General features: G+C 38.2%; 1 protein-coding gene across 2 annotated transcripts in view; it reads left to right on the plus strand.

Annotated features, from left to right (window-relative positions):
• Nucleotides 1-22,839, plus strand: part of PPP3CA (protein phosphatase 3 catalytic subunit alpha) — a 171,174-nt gene that overhangs the window by 118,743 nt on the left and 29,592 nt on the right. For both annotated transcript variants that reach the window (XM_071431847.1, XM_071431848.1), the window contains exons 3-8: nucleotides 1,886-2,010; nucleotides 10,421-10,532; nucleotides 11,714-11,859; nucleotides 13,809-13,948; nucleotides 20,402-20,479; nucleotides 22,288-22,382. In XM_071431847.1, coding sequence (XP_071287948.1) covers nucleotides 1,886-2,010; nucleotides 10,421-10,532; nucleotides 11,714-11,859; nucleotides 13,809-13,948; nucleotides 20,402-20,479; nucleotides 22,288-22,382 — 696 coding nt within the window. The remainder of the gene's footprint in view (nucleotides 1-1,885; nucleotides 2,011-10,420; nucleotides 10,533-11,713; nucleotides 11,860-13,808; nucleotides 13,949-20,401; nucleotides 20,480-22,287; nucleotides 22,383-22,839) is intronic.

The raw sequence follows: 22,839 nt of genomic DNA on the forward strand, positions 1-22,839 counted from the left end.
AGTGCTGGGCTTTTCAGCTTTCCATCTTTGGGGGGAGTTTGTTTTGTTTTTCCTGGATACATTTCAGCATCTATTGCTAAGTATAAAAGAAGTAGGCTGCTCTGTGCAAAGTACCTAGAATATCTATCAAGTACCCATTTTCAAGACTGATTCAGACTCTTGCAACTTGTGGGATTGCAGAGCTCTGCACTTTTTATTTCTGTCCTTTTTACTGATTTGCACACTGCTTTTCTGACTTGTGACAAATTCAGGGATGTGCAGGTACTTGCAGAAAGCTTTCTAATCTTTCTCGTTTCTCTGTAACGGGCCCAGTGTCTTTACCTGTTCACACATGCCTGCATACCAAAAGGAAAAAAAAAGTCCAGTTTCTTTGTGCTGTAAGTAAAACTAAAAAAGTTGAATCCATTTAAAAATCTGTAAGTCTTGTTCAACTTCAGGTTTTTGCAGTTGGAGCAAATGGGGGCGGGCGATAATTGGTAGAACTGTACAGTTATGTAACTAAAAGCTTTTCTGCTGCAAGTTAGGAGAGCAGATTGCCTGGCCATCAAATTGCGACACGTGTTTTTAATCTTCCCACAGTGTCCATGCAGAGGAGTACAGTCAAGAAATGTGTATCGGTTTGGTAGATTAATGTGTTCAAATAAAGATGTTACCAAAAACTTTCCTTCGGAGTACAAACATTTTTTTTTAGAGAAACAGTGGTGGTGTCATACCACTTGGAAATTTAAATAGTATTTATTTTACATAATTAATGGCAGATATTATTCTTAGGTTGAAATTGTAAATGTTGATGGCTTTTAGTATGAAAGTTGTCATCTAAAACTCCCAGTGGGGAATCAACTGGTAAAAAGATTATACAGTGTATCACAGTGGTGATAAGATGAAATATGCTATTTTATGGGTAAAATATCATGTTACTATCACAGAAGAATGGTCAGCTAGTCAGGAATCATGAATTGTCACCAATTTCACATAAATATTCATGAAAGCGGTGACTGAGATATCAGTGGGTTTTTTCTGTACCCAAAGGGAGTGGGTGGTTGGATGGGGGTTCTTTCTGGCTTTTGTATTTAGTTTTTTTGATGGAATGACACTATATGGATCTTAGTGTATACATTCAGGGAAAAGTGATACAAATATAAAACTATAATGTGAACTTGACTGAGATGAAAGACAGTAGCCTATGAACACTTTGCACTGGGAGTTTGTTGTATTTGGTGCTGCAGCTGTGGTATGTAGTCCTTTTGTGTCTATATGGAGTTGTGACTTCAGCTTCTCCAAGGCATGCTGACAAACGTGAGGTTTGCTTACCTGCAGCGGATCCAACAGCATTACCTGAAAGAGAGCATCTGAATTTTACTTAAGGTGGCTGCTGCTGCATGATAAGGCCTATCCTGGACCCTTGGTTTTCTTCAGTTACTTCAAAAATCACCCTTAGAGTGTGAAAATCAGAGGGTTTTTTTGGGGTTGGTTTTTTTTTAGGTCACTGAAGGACCAGTTTAAACAGTACCAGTCAGAGCTATTAACATCACCTTGGTTAAGGATCATTGCCATAAAAGCTCCAGGCTTGACCCTAAATGGGATGTGTGGGGGGGAAGTTATCTTTTGAGTAGAAGAAACAATGCAGGTTTTGACACTGCATGCTTAGACATCCATGGGTTCTCCAAAAGCATTGCCTGCCTTCCTGCAGATGCTTGAAATCACCCACCAGGGAGTTTGAAGTTTCACAAGAGAGCAGAACCAAACTCTTCCCCTGAAGGCACAGACTGTTAAACTGTTTAACTAGTGAACGATGCACAAAATTGTCATAACACGTCTTTGGATTGTGTGTACCTAAGATGATTTTTGCATGGTGAATCTAAATATTGTTCCTCTTCTGTTCTAGTTTGTGGAGACATCCATGGTCAGTTCTTTGACTTGATGAAACTGTTTGAAGTGGGAGGTTCTCCTGCCAACACGCGGTACCTCTTCCTGGGGGACTACGTGGACAGAGGGTACTTCAGCATTGAAGTAAGTTTCTAATTTCTGGATTTGGGTGCAAAACTGCTTGCAGCCTGTTTTTGTATATTTACCATCATATCTTAACTAGCTCAGGAATATGAGGCTCTTCACAAATGCCATGTTGGTGGTTGCTGGTGGTGTTTTTATAAATGTTGCTTGGAATGCAGCCAAATCCCACTATATCTGTGCTGGAAAGCTGACACAGAATGGTGCTAACTAGTGGCCATCTAAATATTGCACAGAAAGCAGTGTGCTCTGCAGCTTGCAAAAGCTGAATAGCCTGAGTAGATGAGAGCTATTAGAAAAGAGACATAACAGAAAAAACTTAACCTGCGACCCATAGTTTAGTTTGACTTTTAGGCTTATTTGATCTGAGTTTCCTGGATGTGAAATTTTAGGAGAATGGAAGGACTAGATGAGAGGTAGATGGGACAAAAAGCCAGCATGCAGCATGCTGTGCTGGAGAGAATGAATAAGTTCTGTTTAGATATGGCATGCAGGAGAGCATGATCTCTGGATTTTATGCAGCACTTGAATCCACAGAGAAGTGATGCACAGGTGCCCTGTTGGTGGTGCTGAGACCTGGCATAGTCTCCAGGTGAGGCCATAGAATGTGGAGGTCAAATGGCCTCTTTAGCTGGCTTGTGAAAGAAACAGTGTCCTATCCAACCTGCCAGCTTTGACTAGAAGTGAGTCAAATACCAAACCCAAGTTCTCTGTTCCAGTGCTTGTAAAGCAAACTAGATGTTTTCTTCTATCCTGTGTTATTGCTTGATTTTACAAACTGACAGGATGAAGTGCACTACTACTGAATAAAACCTGATGTGTATTTTTTTGTCTAGGTTATAGCTGATCTAGTCATTGAGGTCATCTAGTCATTGAAGTCATCTAGTCAATCAGAAATCCTTGCTGAACTCTTGATCTTTTCTGTGAAAAGTTCAGACTTGAATTCCCTCTCAGTCAGGGTAGAATGCCCATTACCTGTTGGAAGCAATATAGATCCTATGATACATGTCTGTGACTAGATAAGATGGCATCATGTGAGAACACATCCACTGCTGTTTCATTCTACATCCCACATCCAAGTATACTGTTGCCATATTGGTATACAAGTATATAAGACCAAGCACACCTGAGTTATGTGTTTGGAAAACAGATCAGTGTATTATCTTGCCAGTGTTATGTTTAAAGTAAGAAGTTTCTGAAAAACTAGATTCAATAAAACTACTTTTCCTTTATTAGTTCATTTTAAAACTTCATTTCAAGTGAGCTGGTAATCACTGCTGTGGGTTGCCATGCTGGATTGCTTGGGGAGGGTTGGGAAGGAGGAGCAGGAAGAGCTGCACAGACTTAAACCATTGTGCAGCTCGGTCTTGAACTACCATTTTTGAATTGTGATAACCTCATTCATATCTCCTGCAGTCTCTGATTGAGACAAGATGTGTCTGGAAGAGGAAAGTTTTGTCTTCACTTCTATATACATAGGCTTTTAATAAAAGAAATAGAACAGCTTTCAAGTGCTTCTCTGACAGTTTACCAAAATGTGTTCCAGTGCTATTGCCAATTAAAGAAATAGCAAGCCATATGAAACAAAGACAACAGACTATGTATAGGCAATAATCCCCTTAAAATCTCTCATTTAGCAACCTGTGCATACATACTTAGCAAATTGTATTCTGAATGCAGTTTTTCCATTCAGGAACATTGCTTTTTCACTGGAAGCATTATTGGCTTCTGCCAGCACCAAGGAAATATCTCAGCTGTCACTTATATTATTTCTTTTCTATGTTAGGTTCTCAAATCACTACTGTTTTTTTTTGGTCACATAACTGATTTTCCCCACCTGTCACCTTGATTAAAGATTATCTTTGAAAGGAAGGGCAAGTTTCTGTTTCATAAGTGTATTTAGATGTAGAGCTGTGCATTCAGGCATGAACTCAGCACAATAAGTAGTGACAAGGAAAGGAAAATTGTGAAAAATGCAACTTGGCATTTAGAGGGGGAAGATATTTCTGGTGGAGAAGGGGACCTAAGTACATAGATCAGGCACCAACTCTTGTCAGTACTCTGTGCTGGGGAAGTCATGCTGGTAAACAGCCCCAGCCTCGGTTCATATTTCTGCCATGCCAATCACATAGTGATCTTTCTTCCATCCATCTGCTGGCTTCCCTTTCTGCTATGGAGACAGGAGAGTATTGCAGTTCTGGGGTCTTTCCAAAAGAATTAAGTGGCTGGTCCAAGGTACTAATCATGAGTAATACATGTTTTTAAAGCATTCCCCTTGATTGCTGTGTGATCTCTAGTGTAAAAGTGACACCATTGAGCTTAGACCGAGCTGAGTTCTGATAGTGGGCGAGATAATCCTTCTCTGTGGGCTGCAAAGCATTTGGGATTCTTCTGGATGAAAGGTACTACATAATGCAAGCTATTATCATTAAGAACAGAGAAAGAAATTGCATAAGGTAGGTGGAAGGCACTTGATAATTCAGAGGGAAAAAGAGAAAAGTATTTGTATAAGGCACTCAGCAGAAATGTCGGTCCTTGCTCTATGGAGCTTTTGATCCAAGGGCTCAGTTCTTCATGTGCATGCTCCATTTTTACTGGTGTGAGCTTCACTGCTTGAAGGGGGGGTGTGTTTGGTGTTTTTTATATTAGCTCTAAGCAACGAGTCAAAGGATGAGAGACTGATAGAGAAGTTCCAACAGGTAAAGTTAAAAAATGTCAAGTCGTGAGTAGAATGAGACAAGGTTTCTTGGCACAGACGGAATCTTTATTCCATATCTGTGTTCTCTTTTCCATTTGACCTTTTGGCAGAACCTGGGCATTTCTTCACTTAAAAGAACAAATTTCAGCAATTTAATACAGTGCATTTGTTTCCTCGGCTGTATAACTGATAACATTTCCCTCTTGTGCTTGTGCACTGTTCGAGGGGTTTGACTCCAGAGCAGAAGAAACCCCTTAGTCTTCACTTTCAAATAAGTTTTATGGTCATGGAGAGTAGAAACCCAAATAATCAAAACAGAGGGCTATTTTTAAATGTAAAGAATAGTTAGAGCCTAAGTGGTTCTGCAGGAATAGGTTGTAAGGGAGAATGACTAATCTCTCTATCCGAGTCTGAAAACTCTTTTTTGAAAAGCAGACAAGTGCTGTCCAGTGTAGGGAGGAGTGTACATATAGACTATTTTTCATCACAGTCTTAGGAAAATTACAGAGTAAAAACCAACTACAGTGCATTAATAATAATATGTAAACCAACTGTTTGAATTATTTTCTTGCTCAATTCCATATACAGTCTTATATGTCGCTTGACCATCATAAGGTATGTAGTGATCATTTTTGGCAGAGGAAAAAGTTAAAAAATGGAGAATTGAACCAGTGTTCAAAACTAACAAAAGTGGAGTTATGTCTTAAGGTTCAGAACATGCATACATTTCCCTTCCTGAGTGCACAGACTGACATTGCAGAAGGTGAAACTGGTGTTGTGGTATTTCCAGCAAGAGCAAAGTGAGGTGTTTGGAGTGAGTCTGGAATTTGACTGCTGGACCTAATGCCAATTTTAAAAAAGCATCTGGCACTTGAGATGCTTCTGAACTCGGTGAACTCTTAGAAATTAAATGGTCTCTCCCAAGAAAAGAATTACACATAAATAAATTTATGTCAGTAAACAGTGGGTCAAGTTAATGCTGGTGAAGTTGTGTGTTTATTATCTCTCAGGTCTCTGAACTTTGCAATTCTTCACTGGAAAAATAAACACCTTTCAGCATCGTCTGTTGCTGTAGTGTATTAATGTTTTCCAGTAAGGAGCTTGATTTAAAATAATTTGGGCTGATCAGGAATACTTCAGCAGTGAACTTAATAGTTTTTTTCAGTTCTCTTAAAGCAAAGAAAATCCTAGCACTTGAATTATCCTGAATTTCCTTGCCCTTTTCTTCTGTAGACCAGTAGCAAATATCTTTCTTCATAGCAACAATTTGCATCTTGTGAGATCTCGTTTCTGTATGGCATTGCTCCTCAGAGCTGTGAAAATTCAGCAAATTCAGAGCATTTTTATATGTATTAGATTCCCAGATTGTAACATCTGTTTGTGTCAGGGCTGTCCTTGCAGCTTGACTGGTCCTGTGCCAGCTGTTCCCAGTGTGATTCCCCAGCATCCAAGAACCCCCTTTTGGCTGCAGGGGGAGAACATGTAATGGCACCATTTCCCCTGCACTGATGCCATCTCTCTGTGGGACCCATCTTCTTAGAGAACAGCTGGGGCCTAGACACAGGATACCAAAAAGGAGAGTTAGGAGCCATCTCTGTCTAGAAAGTACTAGCTATAAGAATTATAGGAACATTTACAAAAAAGAGTTTCCTAGTCAGTTTTTGGTTGAAAAAGAGGTACTTCTTTTTGGATATTTTTGTAACTTTTCAGATACTCTTTTTAAAGGCTGAAATGGGAGTAATGTGGTCTAAACATTAGCAAACAGTATATTGCGATTGTGCTGAAATCCTACTTGTAGTGAAGACAATATGGCTTTTTCTTTATTTGCAGTCGTATTCATAATCTTCTTTGTGCTCAAGGGATAGTAGTTCAGAAATGGCAGTAAGTTGCATCTCATGTGAGTATTCTGGTTACAGCTGCAATTTATCTTTATTTGTCTCTGAAATCATGCTGTAATAAAGACTCATCCCAGTAGTGTGAATGCAGCTATGTATGTAAAAGGTACACTGTTTCCATTGGGATGGTTACTCCATTCTAGGAAGCTGTATCTGTACTAGATGTTGTGATGATGTCATTATTTCAGTGCACCTACAGTAATACAATTTTCATATTTTAGTGAAGTGTGTGTTAGAGAGTGTGGGAGCTATGCCAGTTCCACAGGTCGCAGAGCATCAGTAGAGACCTTAGCAATGTGTGGCTCAAATTATCCTTTCAAGTACGAATTACTTCACACTCACTCACACTTTATTTCATCTGCTGAGGTGTGCCTAGTGCTGTCAGTCATTTGGAGGAGGAGTTCATCGTTTGTGGCCCCTGCAAAGCCACACAACTGGCAGTGAGCTGCATCTCTCTCTTCCTGGCACTACCAGTGCCAGAGCACCAAGAAGTGAGCATTGTGATGCTGTGGTTGTACTCAAGTGGCCATGGTGATGATTTTTCAAGGTTCCTTGTTTTAATCACATAACTTGAGATGCACAGAAGAGCTGTGAGACCTTTGGTTTTCCTTTCCAGGATGGGCTGAGATGTGGAATTGTGCAAATGCTCCAATTCAGAATGCAACAGTGGAGTTAAATCCCAAGTCTGTTTTGAAAATGTGGGCCTTTGGCTTACACAGTGCTTAATTGCACAGACCTTTTCTTTCCTGAAGCTGAGGCTGCCAGAACCTCAGCAGGAAAACAGCTTGACGGAAAACAGCTTGACTAGGGGAGCTGGGAGGTAAACAGATTACCTCTTTGTTACAAACTTAACATATCTGCTATTTCAACAGCTGAAAGACACTAAACAAGAGGGGTTTGAGGGTCTAAGTCTTACATACATACATACATACATACGTACATATACACACACACACACACACATATATATATATGTAATATGGGTCTTTGGATAGTTTGAAATGAAATAGGCAAAAATACCTTACAGATGTCTAGATTGTAAGGTCCCAGCTGGACATTTTGCATAGAGTTACAGCAGAGCTGATGTTGAGAATGTTCTAGATGACAATGTTGAAGGAAGAAAGGTATTTAAAAATTTGACAACAGGGAAGCAGTATTATGAAATACTTAAAGACTTTAAGCTCAGATTTTCAACAAGGACAATTTATCATAAATATTTTGTTTTCAGTAAGAATTATGATATGCGAAGCACAGGCAGGAAAAAATCAAAACCAGAATGTTTGCTCATGATTTGTTGTTTACACATAATGTTTTTTGTATATAAATGACACTAAGTTGAAAAGCCATGAAAATCATTGCCCTCATATTTGCTCTTTAGTTTGCATGAAAAAAAAAATCTTCTAATTAGTTCTTATTTCCTATTACAACATTACTTCACTGAACTACTGAAAAATAAAAGGGAGAAAATTAAAGAAATCATCTAAACAAAATAAACCTTTGATATAGTACTGCTGAAAACAACACAAAATATGAATAGTGGGCTTAGGTTGCTTGAATAGTGGCAGAGAAATAGAAGTTTCTAGACTGTATTGATTCTCTGTTATTTTCGGCTTCTTATGAGTACTTCAAAGGAAGCATAGAAAAAAAAGGAAAAAATAAATCTATGATAAGCAAATATAGAGCAATCAACTTGTAAACAAGTACCTAATGCCAAAAAGTCAAAAATTCCATCTCTACTTATTTTCCCTGCTTTCCAGATCCGGACAATATTTTAAATATGGAGTGCTTGCTTTAATCTTGCCAGAGCTTTAGGAAAATGAAAAACTTAGTTATGAGGGCAATGTTTTGGCAGGATAAGAAGCTCTAAGGTAACTTGCCTGGAGCTTTCCTTGTGTGCATGGGGGCGTCACTTTAGACTTCTTGTCTCACAACATTTACATCAAATTTTTGCATGTGTCAGTAAGTTTGAAGTGGAATGTTCTGGAAATTTTTGGAGGAATGATGAAGTCATCATCAAAGAGAGAGAAAATTGCTCTGGTGGTGTGGACAAGTTCAGGTTTCTTGCCCCCTGAAATGAAACCATCAAACCGAGGTCTGCTGGAGTTTACAGAGAGGCAGAAGACTTTCTCCACCCACACCCTTTGGTTGTTTTGGGCCACAACAGATGACTCCTGTGACCTGACACCACAATTCCATGCTGGATTACATTAGCATGATTTCCCTGGCATTCTGGCATCTATTCTTGCTTCCTGCAGTGGCAGTAGCGCCAGATAGGTGGAAGAATTGGCATGAGCTGGGAGGCCTCCCGTGTGTTTCCAAGAGGGGGAATTAGTTTTACAATTCCTTGAGTATACTGCCTGTATTTTTGCTGTTTTTCTCTGTCTGTACACCCTCTGAGTCTGTAATTTCTGTTCTTCTTCTGAGTAGAAGAGCAGAAATTACAGACAAAGGACAGGCAGAGCATTCAGATGTTTACATGTAATAAATTCAAGGCAACGAGTAGTAGTATAAAACTCCTGCTGCTGTGTGATTATCTATGGATAGTGTGAGCACAAACATTAAAATGTTGAATCCCTTCATCTTTTCCTGTGTTTCTTCTAAGTTGACTAAGTAGCAAACAAGGGATCTGAAATCTACATGTTGAGATGATTAAATTTATTATTCAGCTGTTTTTCAAGACACTCTGAATTGTAGAAGGGAGTTCACACTATAATGTAGAGGCATTGCATTGACATCAATGCTATTGTTCTAATCTGAAACCATAGAGTACATTCTGAATTTCCAATTTATTGAATATTAAGTTAAATGAAAGGAATTTTTTTCCCCCAATGGAACAAAGGGGAGTGTTGGGAAGTAGTTGAGAATGAAAGTGGGGTTTTTTGACACCTTTTGTTTCTTGTGCAGCATTTCAGCAGTTCATGGTTATATAAGAAAGGAAAGGCTGGAGGAAAAACCATTCAGACAGTTTTTCTAGCTTTCTAGTTTTTGAGAGGACATTGTGGTCTGTAAAGTGCCCCTGCAGGCAGTGGGCTCATCTCATGGGATGAGTGGGTCTCATTTCCATCAACTTTCTTGGAGCTGTGAGTTCATTTTCAAAACAAATATTTTTAATTGGGTGATTTAGAGAGGTCTGAGCAGAGCTTAGCCTCTCCAAGTTTGTTTTTCTTTTTATCTTTAAAAACACATCTAGAAGAAATGTCATCTCAAATAGAAATCTTTGGGAAAGAGAAGAGGCATTGTAAAAGCTTAGTAGTAACTTCATTTAATGCAAGAGCTTTGTGGATCTTTTTACCGCAGTTATATGTAGGGAACAACACTAAGTGAAAAATGAACAAGCTCTCATTTAAAAACTGTAATTCTGGAAGCTGAGGTATTTCCTGAAGTGTGAGTTAAATTGTTCTGAGGCAAATTTTCCTTAAGCCAGGAAATGCAGGTCTTCCGGTGGAATTGTTTCCACGGGAGGTTTCTGCCTACCCTTGCAGGTGGAGAGTGTGCACTTCCTTCTGGGATGCACAGCAAGCACTGGGGGAGAGCTGGGGCTGCTGGGGGCAGCCTGGCACGGCTGACCAGGGAGGGGCCACTCAGCAGGAAGTGTGAAACTCTGACAGAATGTACCCACTCGAGTTTCAGCCAGTATAGGCTGAAGTGCAGAGTGAGTGTAGCATATGAAGAATGAAGTTAATCAGTTGAAAATAAATGCTTTGCACAGATTTTGCTTTGCACTTTTACTTTCTCTGCAAGTTTTTTGTGATGGAAGGGAATGTAAATTGTTCCGTCATTAATTATGAATTCTAATTTTCTTTCTTCTTCTGATTCACAGTGTGTGCTGTACTTGTGGGCCTTGAAAATCCTTTACCCCAAAACACTGTTTTTACTTCGTGGGAACCATGAATGTAGACATTTAACAGAGTATTTCACATTTAAGCAAGAATGTAAGTCTATCTTACCTTTCACTTCTTAACTCCTTTTTCAGCAACTTAATTTGTTATTTTGCAGATATTTTATATTGGTTCACTATTAGCAAATTTTCATGTTAAATGCCATTAATTTTAAATGGTAGTCCCTGTTCCCTGAGGGGGCAGTGACCTCTCAGTGGTGTGGAATGGAAGAGCTTAGACCCCCCCATATTTGAGTATGGGAGCATCCTGGGGCTGCTGTGGGTCCATCTGGCCAGGATGCTCTCGGTGAGCGTGTTCTGCTGCTGATGCTCCTGGCAGCAGCCAAGGGTTTGCTGCCCCACACAGCAGCCTGGCAGGCAAAACCTGCTGGCACAACAGCCCTGGCACCTGTGATAGGTTCCTGACTGCTAGTTAAGGAGGACTTCATCTCACTGGGTCTCATCTCATGGAGCAGGAGAAAAATGCAAGGAATTTTTATTTTATTCTTCCTTTAGGTATAGCATTTTCACATTTGTCCTGTGTGTAGGCTTAAACTTTTCAATATGCTCTTTTGATATAAATTCCTTTCTGTGTTGCAAGAAATGATGCAGTGACACATAAAAGCTTATTAGATGTAGACCTTTACCTGCACAATGAAGCTTTTTTTTCCCTGTGACACAGTGAGATGAAACTATTGCCATAAGTCTGTGTTTTCTTTTTACACTGGGGATAAAGGAAATGTTAATTGGCTTGAAGGCTTCATGGTTTACTGAGTTTAATATGCATATTGGTAAATTAACATTTCAGCTTCATTATTCCACCTCGTTCATTTCATAATGGCATTTCTGTAGATAATTAATTATAAGGGACTGGGCTAAAGTTCTGACTATTTCATAGAGAGCATATTGAGTGATAATGATGATGTTTTAAGGCTTGCTCTACAGATTTCGTACTGAGTAGAAATGGTAGACTATAATGGTATATTCAGTTGTTTATTTACAGTTTTTTAGAAAAAATATGAAAAAATTTTTATTAGCTTCACCTCAGAACAGGAAGAATTTTTCCAGCAGTGGGTTCCTGAAGATATTTTTGTATTAAGCAAAAGTTTGGGTCAAGTCCTCAATACTAGATAGAATAGTGAGAGGAAAAAGTTTGCGATATTAAGCACAATCCTTTTATCCTTTTTCCTCTTAAGTGTTGATGGCACTTTCTGTTACTATCTCAATTTTTAAAAGGTAAAATCAAATATTCAGAACGTGTATATGATGCCTGCATGGATGCCTTCGACTGCCTTCCCTTGGCTGCTCTGATGAACCAACAATTCCTGTGTGTACATGGTGGCTTGTCTCCCGAGATCAACACCTTAGATGACATCAGAAAAGTAAGTCTTGGAGGTTATTACCTGTAAGCACAATGCAAGCCCCATCTGACAACTCCTTGTGCCTTGTTAAGTGTTCTGTGCTTTCTTGGAGAAGATGCAAAAGAGCTCTAGAAGAACCTCACAATATATAAAGATGTAACAAAAAAGGCTCATGTGATTGTAATGAATATAGTTGGTATTTTTTTAAATTGTCAAGAGCTTCATTCTCAATGAGTCCCACCATATTTTTAGTTGTTCTGCGTTAGAGTGCCCAGCACGTAGTCTAATTGAGGCTTAATAAGTTCACACTTGTAGTACCCTTATGTTCTGAAAAGTTTCTCAGAAATCTCATGGAAGTTCAGAGAACAGTATCAAACAGCTTCTTCACATAATCTAGTGTTATTGCATGTTATCAAGGATTAATTTTTTATTCACATGTTTTGTGGAAGAGATCTCTAGGAAGTCGATATTTCTAGGAAGAGCTATTTAAACCATTCATTCTTAGTGTTCCCAGAAAAAAAATCCTCCTTGTTTGCTGTTTGAGACTTGCAAATGGATATCTATTTCTGAGCTTTCAGGTTAGTGAAAGGTAATTTATATTCTGAGGTTAATTTGTAGTCTACTAAGAAATGAATATAGTTTAAAAAAAAAAAACAACAACAACAAATTGAGCCAGTAATTACATGTTTTGGTTTAAAAGCAATTAGCTTAAGATATTAACTGCACTTTAAAAAATTACTGAATGCAAAGTTTTGTTTCTGAGGTAAAGGTTTACTATCTCAGTAAACAAAAATACTCTGCATAAAAATTAGCTGGCTCCGAAACAGCATAATGGCAGAGTAAAGTTGTTTAGCTCTCAGATTGTAGATTAGGTTCATTAACACCTTTCCTTCTCCCTGCCCAACCCTGCAGCTTTATTTATCGTTGGCAATCAGCAGAAACTGGGTTTGCATATTTATGAATTTTTGTTTAAATGCATTGTAATTACATAAGCATTACTCGGAGAGGGCTGAAATAAGAAGTGTAGATATGCTGTGAATATGTCAAAACAAGAATGCAAAGGCAAAATTGTAGAGGTCTCTTACTAAAACTTTGAGTGTTGAAAACTTACAACACCCATTTGTTCTCTTTGATTTTTTTTTTTTTTTGAGGGGAGAAAGTATCTACTAGCTACTGAATCTTTTACTTGATCTTTCTGGTCAAAATAGAGAATATTGCAGACTGCAAGCCTTATTCATACACTATCTTAACAGGGCTGCTCTTATGTGAAAGAATTCTTGAGATAACACATGATGTTATTATATTAAAGAGTTCTTCCAGGAGAATACTGATTTTTATTATTTTGTTATTTTGCTGTACTTCATCTTATTTGCAGTATGATTCTATATAATTTGAAGAATTAAATACCCATAGGAGGACCAAAAAGAAGTTTTTAGCTTCTTAATTAGGGTTGAGGTTACAGGAGCAACAGCAATGTCATGCCTACATGCTGTAATGCAGCGATATTTTCTTGATATTTAGATTTTTTTTTTTGTGAAAATGTACATAAATCTAAATGGAACCTGGCTTTGAAATAACTACTATATTTTCTTGAGGTGCCCCACTTACATAAATTTCATGTTTTAAGGTTTGAAAAATCATGAAATACAGAAATATTATATTCTCCCTTGTCCACTGGAATGCTTGCAAAAACCAGTAGAAAGGCAAAAAAAAGCAAACAAAAATTCATGTAGAACATGAATCCACTGAATCTCTTAATTTTCAGTTCTATCTATTCCTTCTGTCCCCATCAATGTTTGCAAGGAGTGTTTTGCTGGTGCTTAAACTCCTTTGCTTTAAAGCTGAAGAACAGATTGCTATGAGTCTCTTGTTCACTTGCTCATGGAGTGAAAAATAGTAATTTTGCTTCATTGTTTCTGTGATACATAGTTGAAAGAAGTTAGTATTTCTTTGTCTCCTATTTTTCTTAGTTAGATCGATTCAAGGAACCACCTGCATATGGACCTATGTGTGACATCCTGTGGTCAGACCCGTTGGAGGACTTTGGAAATGAGAAGACTCAGGAACACTTCACTCACAACACAGTCAGGGGGTGCTCGTACTTCTACAGGTGATTGTTACTACTTTGGATAGATTTCTGTTGGCAAACTGGTTCTGCTTTTGCAGTATAAATGTTTGCTTGAACTTTGTGGCACTACTTAGGTAATTAGGCATTTTTTTCTGCAGGCTAGCCTTGTTTTCAGAAAAATTCATCCTTGCTTTATTTTAATCTCTTCTGTTATGTCACAGTGGGAAAACTCTAAATCACTTAATTTTATTCACCAAAGCCTGTGTATTTTGCCTCTGTTTTTGTAAGTTAGAGAATGAATGTGTCGCTTTTAAAAAGGGGTATGCAACTGCATTTCTAGTTTGGAAATTAAATGTAATTTCTAATGAAAGATGCCAGCACTGAAAAACGGATTACTTATTGTTCTGCAAGGTAAATAAAAATTGTGATTTCCCCCACAGAGGAACTTTTTTTCCTCTCAGTTTGATCAAATTTTTTTGTTTGTTTGGAAGCAATTCTTCTTAAGAAATTCAGTATTTAAAAAGCATTTGTTAAATGGGACTTAGTAATACCTGAAATGCAGAAAAGTGCCTGTAACATTCCTGCAGAAACATGAATGTGCTGTCCTCTGACAGTGTGGGGATTTTAAGGAATTTCTGCCTTTTTTTTATTGTGGTAGATAAGAACAACATACAAGGACACCAGAGTAGCAAAACTAGCAGGGGAGGAGGTTAAATGGCAAAATGAGCAATGTATTCAGTGAAATATTAATTTAAAAAAGGTTTTTGTTCAGGAGAAACGTGAAGATGTTATTGAAATGTTAAGAGGTTGTTGAACTTTTTGAAGTGAAGCATTTCTCCTTCAGCCCATGCTAGTTACACAAATCTACGTTTTCTCAGCAAACTCGGAGGAAGGGAGGAATCCAACTCTTTCACTTGTGTTAGAAAATCTCCCCTTGAACACTGACTGTAGCTGTTTAGTAACATGTCAAAAGTAATTCAAGGGCTTCCACCAAAAACCAGGTGACAGAGCCGCTGGAATCAACCTCCTTGTTGGTGACATTATCAGGAAGGTGGCAGATGGTTTGATGTTCAAAAATGAGATTTCTGGCTCCCTTCTCAGAGCCCTGTTGGTGCAGCATGGGGCCAGTGAAGAGCAGAGCAGTTGGCTCTGCAGCCTGGGCCGCTGGCTCCCGCCTCCGGTGGGCAGCTCCGGCAGCCACACTCGGGTCTGTGACATCTGGGAGGTGCTCCATGGGTGTGTTTGGGATCATCATGAAAGGGATGGCACACTGCTGCAAACAAATGGGCTATGACTGAGCAGTAAAATCATTGCTTATCCTCTCAGCAGCAGCAGCAAATGCTGGAGTGTACCTGTGACTCCCAGGCATTGCACACAATGGTGATTTCCACTCATGAATAGCCTGGCAGATTTGGCTTGTGCTTAAATACAGGGATGTTTATATACTGGAAAAAGTTCTAGATTTTAGGTTGGCGTTTTTTTCAGAGGTCTGCTCCATACGGTTGCCATAAAATTTCTTAAATGCATCTATCAGTTTCCTCCAGAAAATGTACCAGACCTAGACTCTGTCCTGATGCGTATTCAGAAAAGTGCATTTTCAGGAGAAGAGGAACTATTCAGAAGACAGCTAATTATCAGGTCATGTGAGGGACATATAACTGCTTGATGACTGAGTCAGAAGGCTAGCTTGGAATCATGTTATCTGAGTTTATATGAAGGCAAGCATTCCTTTTCAAAGAAGTACCTAGTTGCCCTGGAAGATGACTAATTGCTTGCCTAATAATAATACCTGGTATAAAAGGTATCCCATCAGTGTAGAATGTCTAATTTTCCTTGCCTTTTCTAGTTACTTCCTGAGTAAAGGAACAAATTTCCCTGAACAGGCTTGTAAAGGAAGGACTGAAATACTCAGTCCTCCTTCAAGAATGCCTGTTAATAGAATGACTGTGTTTATTCTTCACTGAATAAAATTTCTTAAGCTTCTTCAGTCATTTCTAGAACGGGAAGTTAAAAGATAGCAATGAGAATTTTGAATGAAGTCAGGAAGATTTTGGTCATGCCTGCGAATAAGTGAAAGAATTTCTAGCTGATTAAGGTCTCCTAATCAATTGCAGGAAATATCTGTAATAAATAATTTTTATTACAGATAAATAAAATAAATAAAATATTTATTACTTGCAACTTATAATGACAAGTTGCAAGTTACTTTGCTCTGAGTTCAAGTTATTTCCTAATACAAAGATGCTGTGAGGAAAATAACAGTAATGTGGCTTTCTAACTGTGCATGCACCATGTTAACTGGACCTTCCATCTCAGAAGTGCACAAAATCCTCTGCATTTAGCCAAAACCCATATCTGAAATGTTGGGCCATTTCTATGAGAAAGTGTAAAGACTGTAGCTTACAGTAGTCTGACAAGCTTCTCACTGCATTTCTTACGTGATCATTCTCATACAGCCTATTGAATTTCAAACTGATCCAGTATTTCTTCAAGAAATGTCCCTTTATGTAAGAGTTCTTGAAACTGCTGTGGCTAGGTGTAAAATGTCAGATCTTGAAACCATAGGCATAACCTGTCATTTAGAGATGGAAAGAATAGTCTGATTTTTCAGAAGCGCTCAGAGTCAACGCTTAGTGCGCACCTTTAGCATCTAGCAGTATTTTGTACTGTGGATTGTCAAACTAGCACAATGCCAGAGTGAAATGTTTACTGTGGAATATAAGGAATTAATGAAAATATATTAAAGTTTCTGTACCTTAAAGAGAACAAAAAGTGATAGGGATGGGATTTCATTTTCCCTATGTGAAGTTTAAAATTGTACCTCCTTTGTAGTCCTGGTCATGTTTGATGCAATTTTGTGAAAAAGTAGAAATCATTAATGGAATGCTGGTTGTTTAAATTGTTCTTTTAGTATGAGTTAAGCTTTTCTTTCATCCATACCCAAAATAATGTGTTCAGAGTATATTATAAACAAGAGGGAATTAATTTGTTCCCGAGTGATATTAGACCCACAGGCACATAGTTTTTCAGCTGATCCAGCCAGTAAAGAAGTTTTCCTGTTTACCAAATTACCTAATTCTTGCCTTGAATTTTTCTAGCAAATATTTATTTACACTTTTTAATTTGTACTGATCTTGCCAATGACCCTTTGCACTTATTTCATAAGCTAGTGGTACAGTAACTCTCAGGCAATTTTGTAAGAAACAGGTTGGACGCTTGGAAGAACCCCTTCACTGAAGGGGTGGTCAGGCATTGGAATGACTTCCCAGGGAGCTGCTGGGGTCACTTTGCCTGGAGCTGTTCAAGAAACACTTTCCAGCCTTGGATAGCAGTGAAATGGTTCAACCTTGCAGATGGTTGAACTCTACTCTGGAGTAGAGTTATAATTTTGGCCCTACAAGCAAATGATTTCAGTGGTGCACTTGACATGCAAGTTAAGTTTGTCAGTATGCAAAGATTAAAGAAATACCTGCTGAAAGCTTTTGAAGACTGTAGTGTGTTTTCAGCTCAGGGTGGGAAGCACAGTTGCATGATTTTTTTTTTTTTTTTTTTTTTTTTTTTAGTGATAGCATTTTTAACAGATACTTTTGCCCACTTTTCTACTCTTCTTTCTCCCAGACCAGAAGCTTTTAGGGCTCTTGCTACCCTCACATTGTCGGCCCAGATGTACTAGTAGAATTGCTTGTGTGCTCCATCAGACCTGGGAAAGCATCCAGTTCTGGAAGAACGACTCTGCAAAAAAAGATGTGTTTATTTGTTCTAATGCAGTGCCCCGTTCCACTTCCCAGTGCAGCTCTGCAGACAGCACAGCTAAGAGCAAGGAAAAGCTGGTGGAAAGGGATGTTCTGAGAGTTGCTTAGGGAACAGCACAGCAACAAAGCATTTGCCTTTGGAGACTCAAGTGCAAGGCCAATGGATTTTGCAGGAAACCTATTTTATATGTGCATGTAATGTTACAGAAGCTTTTTGAACTAAATTTGAATGTTCTCTTTTGAAAGTGCTTATGCCTCTCTTTTAATGGTATGATGAGGGGGCATGAAAAAAAACTATGTTGATTCCATCTATTTTTTCCAGTTATTGGTGGAAAAACAATTTGAAAACATTTGCCATTTTGGTTCATATTAGCAAAGTATTGCTTCTCTTTGAAAACTGCCAGAAGTAATCAGATATCATGCAAAAGAGACCTCAGAACTAGTAAAGTATGCATGAGGCATGTTAATGAAAGAAGATGCCCAAGTAGGGAATATCAGTCACGTACTCCATGGGGAATAGCATCTCTCTAGCTTAGCAGAGGGGTGTTTTGTTTTCTCTGTGAGTCACCGCTCCTCCGTGATTCAGCATGACACATGAAGGCAGGAGGCTGGGGCGCTCTGGAAAAGCCTGTTGCGTGGGGGATTTCTGTTTGTTTGTTTTCCCTCTTGGCCAACTGCTTTATTTCTGGCTCATCTGAGTTACAGTCTGGGCTCTGCAAAGCAGGGCGAGGAGGAAGGGGTTTCTGGAAGGGTAGCACTCTGAAAAATTAGTAGGGAATTTGACTGCAAGTCAGTCATTTTAATAAAAAATATTTGAAAAAAGATTTCCAAGCAGAAGTAATTTCTGTAGAATTTTGGTTTTGATTATTTCTGCCATAATGTCTGTTTTATTGGCTCTTTGTGTGACTTTTTATTTTTACCTGCTTTTTAGGACATGTATTTTTGTGTTAAGTAACATGGTTTAATCTAAAGCTAACATACTAAGGAAATGCAGGATAGCATATGTAATAGCTGCACATGATGCAAAGTTTGCTACTCCCCAGCCTCTGCTTCAACAAGAAGCTCAAGAAAAATGCTTGCAAGTTGCTTTGCCTTTTTCAAAATAAAATATCCTGATAGACTGCTCATGGGTTGTGGTGCTCTGGGTAATAGGGCAGCTGGCACATTGAAGGTCCCGTGCTATTCACTTGTAAAAAAAGAAGGCAGGCAAATTATTTTTTCGTAAATTTGCATGGAGCACTGTGACACCTCTGCTATTGTAGGTGTGGGCCCTGTAGAATCTGCCAAATTCTGCTAGCAGAATTCTTATTTTCCACAAATTTATGAAGAACAAGATAATTAGGCAATAAAAAACTCCACTACTTTTGTACTTGAAATGGAAAGAAGAACCTATCATATCTATTTAGGAGCATTTTTTACCACTTCATTATGTCTTCTTTAAAAGCAGTACTTAACACTGGATGAAAAGAATACTATGGAGGAAAAAAATGTAATAGCCTAGCCATTTTGAGCAGCTGCACTGATAATGAACATAATCAACTGTCTATCAGATTTTCATGATAGACCCCAGTTTTCAGAAGTTAATGTAAAAATTTCTAAACAAAATGTACCATAAGTCTGCATTTAGTCACAATTAATTATGAAAAGAAATGTATGCAAATCAGTTCTCGTTTGCCAGTGGTTTGAATGGCAGCCTGTCAGCATTTGAGATCACTGTAGTTGCCAAAACATTACCCCACATAATTTGGGAATTGAAATTGTTTTATAATGGCAATCTTTTTAAACAATTCCAAATACCAGACCTGCATCTGAGAATACATGCTAGGAAGCTTAAATCCAGAAACAGCAATACAGCATTCCACTGGGTTTGTAGCTTCTAGCTGCAATGACATTTCAGTTCCAAAATACTCAGAAAGGTTTGGAAGCAAGTAGTATCATGTCTCTTGGAGAAACTAAAGGAAGATGATGTATTAGATTGGGGGAGAGGGGTATGTAAGTTTTCATCTTTTTCATGCATGAAATTAGAAACTGAGGGGGCTGTTAACTGATTGCAGGTGGCCACTTAAGGTGAAACCATGAAACCATGCCTGGGACAGCAGTTTTTTGTGTACTGTATACTTGAGGTTTTTTGGTTTTTTGTTTGTTTTTTTTTTTTTATCTTGCTCAGTATGTTTAGCACAGATATATTCAGTGAACACATTTTTGGGGTTTCAGAAGTCACAGGATTTTAAGTTGCCAAGGGGAAAGATAATTTATTTCTCAAGGAGATAAAGTTCAGGAAGATAAACATTCCCAGTTTGAGGATCGATTTTCCTTTCTTCTTTCTCTCTTTCCTTTTCTTTCCACTTAACCACCTTATTTTCTGGTGTCCATAAGCAGCCACTGCATACAGTAGTCAGTGGGTGAAGTTTTCTGTTACAAGCAACTGCTGTGTTACATTTTGCTTTTTTAGAATACATTAAATCTTAGATGAATAAAAGAAAGTACCTTTTTTTCCTGACAAGCCATTGGCTGATTGTTGTTATGTAATGGATGAGTTTCTTGCATTCCTTTCCAAGCAGTTATGGGGGGGGATTTAAAAAGACACTGCTGGTGATATTGTCTCTACTGAAATCTGCCTGCAGAGCAGGTGCTAATTTCATGGATGATGCATGCTTTATGATACATTTTTTGAAAGCTATAGAGTTCTTTGTGCTGCTTCTGATAATGCCTTAACAGGTGCTATTACTTTTTTTTTTAACAGTTACCCTGCTGTATGTGAATTCCTACAGCACAATAACTTGTTATCCATACTTCGAGCTCATGAAGCCCAGGATGCTGGGTAAGTATGTGTGGAGAGGGGGCAATAATAATACTCATTATGTATAATGGCTTACCATTCCCAAACAGAGCACAAAAAGGAAGAGCAGATGAGTGAGAATGAACTGGAATATATAAGTTGCAACAGCTCTCACTTTTTACTAATGCTACAAAAATACACACTGGCATTATAATGTCTTTTACATTATTATTAGTGAGTTACAAAATTTAATGAATTCTTATAAATGCCACTTACTTAGCCTTAGTGTATTTAACTAATTTAAAATGACCAAAATTTTTTGATGCCAAACAATGCCAGACATGTAAAGAAAAACAAATTCATTTCAGAAAAAGGTTTGCAAATATGCCAGAGTATTTTTACACACTGATTGCCATGATGCCAGAGAAGTGATTTGGCTCACAAAGGCCAGAACTGCCATCTTTTAGGACTTTCTCAGCTACCTAAAACTTTTGGGTCTACTGGTTTTATACTTCATAAAAAAAAATAAAAATTATGGAACTGTATAGGCACATAAATTTTTCTGCAGGGGTATCATTAATGAATTCAAGAAGTCTAAGCCATTGAATGCAAAAACAGTCCAGGTCAAGCATCAGGTAGTGTTGATGGTTCCCCATGAAACTATTGTCATTATAAAGGTAGAATTTTTTGTGCTGCTTTGAAAAAATTACTTTAAAAATTCCTCTTATTTGAAGTGTACCATACTTGTGAGATATTAATGAAGGATTGGAATCTGAATAAATAGCTTTGCATATCATGCCTAAATTATTATTGTGTTTGTTTGGAGGTAAAAACTTTAGCCAACTTGAACAGCAATAAAAGATAAATTAGTGGCATTGTAGGAATAAGCTCAATATTCACTATGCATATTAAAAACTATTCTGAATGTTTGAATTGTTGTGACTTCCATATGGTAATGCAATTAAAAGCAAGCTATTACTATGCCAGAAATACCTAGCATGGAATACTCAAGGGTAATAAGATTTCTTTTTTCTTGTATTGCTTTCCAGTAAAGGGTGAAAATTAAAATTTTGTGGAAAAGATTGCATTTAAACTATACAACAGTTTCAGTGCAACTTTTGTGGATGTTTGCTGAATTCTTAGGTTTCTTGTAGCTGAGGACTAAAGAGCAGTGTTTGGTGTACTTGTGTCTAAGTACTGTTTGGTTGCTTTCTTTCCAATTACTTGCAGGTTTAGTGCTTATTTGTTGGCCCAATGAGCTTCGTATTTTTCATGAGGCAGTAAGGTTAGGTAATGAAAACACACAGACATTAATAAACTGGCTGATAGAGTGGATAAGATTAGACACAGCACTGAAAGTATCAGATGCCCCATTTCCCCTTCCCTTCTCACCCCTTCCACATGCCCTGGCCGTGCCATGGCTTCTATGCCTGGAGAAGGCAGGCAGCAGGAGGGTCATGGGGGACACCCAGTTCCCTTCTGAAGGCAGGACCCTGCCAAGGTACCTGCTGGTGCTTGCTTCACCCACAGTCCCCCAGAGGGAAAGTCTGGCGATGTCCTGGGCAGTGAGCAAATTCACAACAAATCCCACCTCTGGCTCACTGAATTTCAGACAGACACACCACTTTCAAGCATGGATTCCTGGTCACGTCAAATGGTTATAATGAGAAAATCTGCAGGAAATACTTCTTTCCTGTGGCTTTTAAGTAGCTCATGTATGTGTTTTTCAGTCTTGGCAGGTGTTAAAAGCCAGAGCCCTAATGCACTGGGCATTTTTCGCACTGAATGTGGTCAGTGACAAATGGACATTCAACACTGGGTAGTAATGAGTATCTTCTCTTTCTTCTTAGGTATCGTATGTACAGGAAAAGCCAAACAACAGGCTTCCCTTCGCTAATCACAATTTTTTCAGCACCAAACTATTTAGATGTATACAATAACAAAGGTAAGAATTTAATTCCTGTTCATGTACAGTAGACTGTACTTCTGTGCACTTGAATATGTTGGTCTTTTCATTCCTGTGTTTATCAGTTCATGCCCATTTTCTTCCTCTTTTGTTAGTTCATGCCCATTCCACTTATTATATAATACAAACCTAATTAAATTCCTTACAGGCAGATGTATGCCTCTGAACATAACTGTGTATTTTAATATGCCTTAGGATATTTCTGTATTTTGACTGCAAGTTATTAAGTAAATGTTACACGGGAAGCAAAACTTAAAACAGCTCTATTAATGAAGAAGTATATTAAGAAGTGCTCTGGGTGAGATGTTTAGAGCCTAGTGTTCCTTATAATTAATTATCTGTTCCTTGCTTCTTTCCAATAAAATTATTGGAGTTTGTATGTGCAAACTGTCTAGCCAGTTAAACTTTGACAGGTCATGAGCAGATAAAGCATGGG

Source organism: Agelaius tricolor, unplaced genomic scaffold (genome assembly GCF_023055355.1).
Source record: "Agelaius tricolor isolate 1412-34295 unplaced genomic scaffold, bAgeTri1.0.p SCAF_8, whole genome shotgun sequence".
Classification (NCBI taxonomy): Eukaryota; Metazoa; Chordata; class Aves; order Passeriformes; family Icteridae; genus Agelaius; species Agelaius tricolor.